Raw genomic sequence first — 7,403 nt, 5'->3', positions numbered from 1 at the left:
TCCCCCGAGCTGTCAGGCGGCCCCGTGCGTCCGCGCTTCCTCGTCACAGGCGTCGGAGCAGGCGCTACTTTGGCTTTTCTTTATCGGTCCCTTCCCCACCCTGCGGGACTATGGCTCTAACTTAAAAAAACTTCCGAGATAAGTAAAAGTCCCCGAACTTGGCTTCTCGAGAGACTCCAAACTAGCTGTAATCTTTCAAGGTCTTATGCCAGAGTCATATAGAATATGTATCAAGAGAATACCTATAAATGCTGGAATCTCTGAGGCTGTGTTCTTCTAGTGATGAAGTTTGTAGGTTTAACAGGAGTCCTTGTCTGTTACTTGTTCTGGGAGCCCTTGCAGTGGTACAGATGTCCTTTTTTACTCCTTTTCTGTCTATAGTCTAAGTGTGAACTTATCAGTTGTGTGCCTGCAGCAAGGAGTTAATCAGTAAATGTCATAACTAAGGATATATTCTAGGACAATTTCATTAAAAATTTAGTCTGTACTGACAATCCAGAGCCTTGCTCCGGTGTGTGGCTGTCAATTGCTTTTTACCAAGGCCTGTAGTGACAGGGCAAGACAGAACAGTCATAAATTGAAAGAGGGTAGATGTAGGTTGGACACAAGAAAGTATTTTTTACAATGAGGATGGTGGGACTGGAACAGGTTGCCCAGAGAAGCAGTGGATGCCCCATCCCTGGGAGTCTTCAAGGTCAGGTTGAATAGGCTTTGGTCAACCCGATCCATGTTATGAATGTGTTTTTTTTGTTCTAGATTGCTGAAAAATTATTTTCTTGTTCCTTCTTAGTGCCTACTACTGTGGTTCTACTTGCCTTTTAATCAATAAACTAGAAATTGTTAAGTTTCTTTTTTTTTCCTTTGTATTTTTTTCCAGTAGAGAAAACCATGTCAGGAAGAACATCATCTTCAAGTCATGTCAATGTAAGTGTTCCTGAAATTTTCAACATTTTATTTTGAGGCTGTGGATATCCTATGGTGTTCTGATGTGTTTGCACAACCAAATTGATTCTTCACTTTGTTGGAACATGCTTTCTTGGTAGCAGTCAATACTAATGTCTACTGTTGTACATTTATTAATACATTGTAGGCTTAGCATTTGATTACACATAAACAGGATGTTTTCCAAGTTATTTTAAGACCTAGGCTACCACCTAAAATTTTAAAGTAATTTGAAGTAAGTAGAACAGCTGCAAAACTGTGTAAAAGTTAGTTATCTGCAGAGATGTACTCTGCAGCATAAGAGGCTTCTTATGCTAGTGTGTATTTTTTCGTAAAATATCCCTGTTAGAAGCAGTTTCTTGCAGTGGGAGTACTGGAGAGAACAAATGATAGACACAGGACCAGGTATGATTGGGTGAGATCTGGGTGATGTAGTGGTTTAGAAATGAGCTGTTTCCAGCGCTGTGTTTATGCACTATCTCTGGCCCTTGCTTTTACAGGTGGGAACCTTCAGGAAAGTATTGCTGATTTAGATGAGTCTGCCAAGTGTGTATGCACATGTATGTGTAGAGTTAGTCACTTTTTATTTGGGAAAAGCTGAGGCACCTGCATACCTTGTGTTTAGCATAGATTCAGACCTCTCTTTGCCTGTTGACTTTGTGCTTGCTCTGTAAGTTAATTGTGGGTGCTGTAAACCAACATCTTCTTAATGAGTGCAAGCATTGGGAAGATGCGGTGTGGTGAGCTGAAAATGTTGCTTGTTAATGTATCTTGTGCTTTTTATCCCTTTCTGTCAGTTGTCTCTTCTTTTTACTGAGTCTGACTTTATCGGTACTTAATGTTGTCTGTTATGTCATTACAGAAGTTATCAGAACCTCTTTAATTTTAAATGGATGTTAGAATTCTAGATAACTATGTGTTCTTTGGAATCTCAGAAGCTGCTAGTCAGGCAGCAGGTGGAGGTCTGAAGTAAGAAATCTGTTCCTAGGCTACAGTGCAGATCAGAAATATGCATTCTGACTTATAGGCCCCTTCTAAAACAAAACCAACCAAACAAATTTCAAACAATCTACTTGTAGGAGCTGCTGAATAGAAAATGTCTTGTTGCAATCCTTCCATGTTGATTGAAAAGAGAGGTACTTGTCTGAGAAGTTGTTACCTGTGTGTGACATCTGTATCCTTTAGAGTTTGAAGAAACTGTTATTAAAGGAGTGTTTGTTCCAGTGTTTGACCATCAAAGGTAGCCTGAGATACTGTATAGAAATTTGGGTCTAATTACAAAAAACTTTAATCTTAGTTTCAAAGAAGTGTAGAGAAGGAGTAAGAGCACTCAGGATTTAGACTGAAGGACTGAAATATTATCTCATTATGGTGCAGCATACTTCCTTATGGTCTGTCTGAAGGACTACCTGCTGAGCTAATGAATGCAGTTAAGGTGCTAATAATTAGGTTGTTGGAGTCACTGTTCTGGAATCCCTGCTTTTAATTTCATGTTACAGTACAAGGCATCTGGTGGCTTGCAAATCAAGTTCATAGGATGCTCTACAGTGTCCATCATATGGAATAGCTTCAGCTTTTTCCTGCCTGAGCTAGATTCAGAGATGTGTAAATGTTGCATTCCCTCTCTGATACATTCTCATCTGGTTGTATATGTAATGTAAGGTTTTGCTTCTCAGGATGCCTGGAGCAATAGCAATGTTTGCACTTTTATTCCTTCAGTTGATACTTTAACTGGTTTAATTAACTGATAGAAAATATCGTCCTGTTTCCTTGTCTTATGAACTAGTACAAATTTAGTTTGGTTATTTTTTTGATTTTCAATGAACAAACCTTCTTTCCTACATATATATTTTTTCTGAACTAGTGAATTCATGTGAATTATTAACTGCTTTCTCTTTCAATAATTACTTTCAAAATGCTGTCTCCATTTCTGTGGGAGTTGGCAATGACAATAGCTGATACCATTTTGAGAACATTAAAGTCTGATGCTAAATTATCATACCAAAATTGTTCTTCATTCTGAATTTTTTCTTTTGCGAAAGCAAACCTGGTCATGACATTCAGCTATTTAGTTTTCTCTTTATCATTCTCTAAGCTGAGACAGTTAAACTGGAGTGTAAACAAACCAGAAGGAACCAAGAAGGCTGTGACAGTGGATTGGTTGTCACCTTTTTGTCGCCTTGGCAGATGTAAAGTTAATGAAATAGAACTTTTTCAAATGGTTTCATGTGTTAAACTAGCTCATCACGTGGTATGACACATGATTTGGGATCAGGCATTAATGAGGAATGCATTTCAAGTAAAGTCACAAGTCAGGGCTTCCCTTACAGCTTTATTTTGCCCAGTTAAGACAACATTGTACATAGAGGTATGTCAGCTCATAGCACCAGTGGATAATTTAGTTTTACCATGTGTAATATCATCTGTTTTCAGTTTCGTATACCAAAGAAGAAAACAAACACCAAGTCAGAGGATGTCCAAGTTCAGTCCCCTCTGGCAAGGCTCCCAGGCTCCCACCATTGTGACTGCCCTTTAAAAGAGGTAAAGAGAAGTTCTTCAGAGTGTAAAGTGTGTAGGAGAATGTTACATGAGGTTTTGCTTTACTTTTGGAAGCTGGTTTTTTTCAACACCAAGTGTTGCCTTGTGACCAATAACTAATCCAGACTGTGTTGAGAGAGGCAAGTGTGTAAGTCTGAAATCTGTTTGCAAGCATTTACAGGCATGGGAGTCTTAGTCTAAATCATGAAAAGCAGTTTGTCTTTGGGTGTAGTTTGAAACTATCTTGAAAATCATTAATATAAAGGTAAATATAATATTTAATTTTTTTTAGTTGATTGTCTTCTGACTGCTGAACTTTTAGGTTATATTCAGATCACTTACCAAACTTTTTGTTATATAGAAATAACCTTTACATTGAGTTTTCAGTTATCCAGGAGCTTAAGCTTTTAAGAGAATATATGAAGCACTCTATGCCTCTTGACAGAATTTTAGGTGCTAATACAGAAATAACTGTATTAAGACCAAAAGACTGTAAGAGTCTTATGGCATTTATCATAACTGAGTGTCTGGATCATCTCAGTCTCATATAGAAGCAAATATTTGCCTCTATAAATCTTTTCCAAATTTCATAAGCATTTCAAATGTCAAGTGTTGGAAACATACTTTGCTACTCTTGTTTCCTTCAGCTCAGCATCCGGAGTTTGTTGCTGGCTTTAGTGCTTTCAGAATCATGGGCCTGGGCAAACAGACCTCCTCCCCCTCAGAGGAGGTTGAAAGGTGTAGTGAGGGAAGGTAGGAATTCCTCTTGACTTAGAGTAGTGGTAATGTGACCCAGGTCTCTTGGTAGGCCTGGTCATTTGAGAATGCTGCAGTAGAGACTTGCTGTGGGGTTGTGTTCTGTACTGGTAATGCTTTCAGTGAGCAGAGCCTCCAGTTGCAGTCAGGTTTTGAAATGGGAGCTGGTGTCTCCTCTGGCTACAAGCAGCAACCTGTCTGCCTCTATAAAAATTATGATTTGAATGGTGAATTGGAAAATTCTTTATTTCCTAGTTATTTCCTGGATGTTGTCTAATTTTCCATTTCTTATTTTTCCTACCTATGTCTATACATATTTCAAACTTTCCCGTGTATCGGGGGATTTCAAATGCTTTAAACACTGCCTAGTTTTTATGTTCTACTTTAAAAAACTTGGTCATGAGTTGTCAGAGTTTGCACCATGTTTGAGAAACTTTGTGTTGTTTTTAGTGATTTGGACATACCGGTCTCTCCTGTGCTTGAACACCAATGGTAAAAGATGAATTAGATGGTGTTGGAAGGCAGAAAGAGGGGAGAGCCCAGTCAATTCAATTTCTTGCTGCCAACTTTAGTAGTGGGTTATTTTGCATTAGAGTTAATCCCTATGGTATTGAACAGTCTGATTTGGGATGTGCCTTTCAGACTTCATTAAAGTTTGTAGAATATGCATGGGCATGAACTTTTCAGATGCTCTTTCAAACCACACTTAGTCAAAAAGGAAGATAAATTTGTCTGCTTTCCGCCCGAGTGCCATTTTCAAGCGTCTCTTGGGTTTATTATATTTTAAATTTTAAGAAATGAGGAAGATTAGAAGGAGGGTTGGAGGTTTCTGGAATTGCAGCAATAACTGTTTTGATGGGGCTTATTTTGTTTAATTTGAAAATAGAAGTACTTTCTGGTAAGGTAAGGGTATGTGGAAAAAAAATTAAGTCTTGCTGTTCTGGGGTTTACCATCTAAGTCCCAAACCTTCAAATTGCTTTTCCCTCTCAGAATTTTATATCTTTTATATCCATATTGTAGCCTGCAAAATTTGCCTAAATGCGCAGCATTGGCCTCTACTTTCTGCATCTTGTAAATTTGTGATTATGTGGAACAGGCCTAATATTTAAGTCTGTGTTTGGTATAGTCCCTCTTGAAATTGGGAAACAATGGAATTGTCCTGTATATTTCTTCAGGAGAGAAAAAATTCTGTTCAAGATCAGGTGGTATATGCATGTTTTAAATCAAGCAAATTAATTATTTGCAAAATTGCTGTGTATGCTATTCATAACTTTGATATATTTGGTCAGTTGCATTGTTTCAGTGTCCCATTTTTCTGTGCATTATCCATTATGATATAATCAGGTTTTTTTGGAATCTGCCAATTTTATTTGTTTTGTTTCAGTGGAGATTAAGTGCCAACAACAGAAAGCCTTCCACAAAAGGAAAAAGGCAAAAGGATTGCAGCAGACACAGCTCTAATGATGAAGAATCAATTGGGTAAGAAGTCCTCTCAAAATTAGTTTATCTCTGTTTGCATATTCAGAGTTTCACAGTCTTTCTTGAAGATGAGTGTCTCTGGTCTCTAGCTAATTATTGTGTCATGCAGAGATGGTTTTCAAGCTGTTGGGTGCCTCACCTTCAGAGAATCATGCTTCACTGGTCTAATGGCAGCTGTAACTTTCCCTTGTGTGATACCACAAGATCTGTGACATTAGAGTGAGAGTGCTTACTAGAGGAATTACTGCTTGTTAACCTGCTTGGAGTCCTGAAAGGTGTTCATTGCTCTCTAAGTGTAAACTGTCATTCTAGCCCTAGATATCTTTAGATCTGTAAGAAGCTTCCCAAAATTCTTTTTCTCATCCTTTTTTGTTCTGTAGCCCACACTTATTAGCCTAAGCTTTATCAACTCTTTAAAATAATCAAAATGTCCCTTAAACAATATGGTGATTAGTAGTGGAAGAAGGTAAAAAAAATGTGAGCTTTTCCACCTCTGTGTTAGTGTCAAGGAGCTTAAATTATTAAGACTGCTGATGTGACACTTCTTTCTCTGTTGCCAAGAGCAAATATCTTGGTTTCTTTGAGATTATGGCAAATTATTGATATGCTATTATAAGATAAAATCATCATCTTCAGAGTTATCAGCTAGGTAATTGTTTTATCTGAGAAAATTTTGAAGCTGTTTTTTCTGCAGTTGACAATGGAAATAAGAATGTAGAACTAGATTTATTAGCAGGAGCTGGGAAACATAATGACTTTGTGACAAAATGAATATGTTTGTCCTAATGAAACAGTTGTTATTCCCCAAATCACTTAATTCTAAATAAAGGAGTAAGCATTCTCTGCTCTGTTTTCTGACTGCAACTAAACTGGCCCATAAGTGGTTTCTTATCAGGAGAGGCTGTTAAAAACAAAGTGCACAGGTAATGAAAATGCAGGTGATTTTGGCACTGCTGAGTTCTGTAGGTTTGTGGTTTATGAATAGTCATTGTTTAGCCTGGTCTGTATATTCAGAATGCTTCAAAGTGTTGCAAAGAAGAGCTGAAATTGTAAAAGATGCTGAGTTTATTTTTCATACCTCCTCAGAGGCATAGCTGTCAGTTTACATGCACTTACCTCAAAAAGCTTCTGTCAGTAACTTTTAATTGTGGGAGCAGCTCACAGGGTCAACCTAACAGAATTTAATTGCAGTTTCCTGAATTTTATTTATGTTTTGACATGATTGATGTGTGATGTCAAGATATCAATCTCTAAAAGCCTTTCAGTAAACTTTGAACTGATCTTTAAACATTGAGAAGTTTGGATTCTTTAAAGCTACCTTTAGATCTGTTGTGTATTAATTTTCTGTTTATTTCAATATGCAAGAGACTTTCAAATAGCATTTATAGGTGTTCCATAATTTTTACACAAATAGTTAGCAGCACAGTATTGAGAAATTATTTAGACTGCAAAGAGACAGCAAGTATTTAGATATTAAACCTGTACATTTTTCAGTTCTTTGAAAAAAGATGTGTTTCTAGAGACTAGCTAGAGCCTCTCTGTAAAGTAAATTTACTCTTCTGTCTGCAATGAAGCTTGTACTAAGTGTTCCACTTGGGTACTCAGTGTTTCTCAGTAAGTCAGAATCAACATGGGAACTTTGTTGTGTAATAAGTGGAAAGAGCACCCAGGTTCTAAAGAGGTGGTG

General features: G+C 37.4%; 1 protein-coding gene across 2 annotated transcripts in view; it reads left to right on the top strand.

Annotated features, from left to right (window-relative positions):
- Positions 1 to 7,403, top strand: part of SENP7 (SUMO specific peptidase 7) — a 43,161-nt gene that overhangs the window by 331 nt on the left and 35,427 nt on the right. Inside the window, exons 2-5 of one of the 2 annotated variants that reach the window (XM_031060807.1) lie at positions 16 to 19; positions 878 to 924; positions 3,376 to 3,483; positions 5,622 to 5,716. In XM_031060807.1, the coding sequence (XP_030916667.1) occupies positions 889 to 924; positions 3,376 to 3,483; positions 5,622 to 5,716 (239 nt within the window). In that variant the 5' untranslated portion in view covers positions 16 to 19; positions 878 to 888. Of the gene's footprint in view, positions 1 to 15; positions 20 to 869; positions 925 to 3,375; positions 3,484 to 5,621; positions 5,717 to 7,403 lie in introns of those variants that run through there. The other variant, XM_031060808.1, reaches the window with a different exon arrangement.

This window comes from Geospiza fortis, unplaced genomic scaffold, assembly GCF_000277835.1.
Source record: "Geospiza fortis unplaced genomic scaffold, GeoFor_1.0 scaffold131, whole genome shotgun sequence".
NCBI lineage: Eukaryota > Metazoa > Chordata > Aves > Passeriformes > Thraupidae > Geospiza > Geospiza fortis.
The sequence above is the reverse complement of the archived record's forward strand: the minus strand, read 5'-3'. Positions and strand labels throughout refer to the sequence as shown.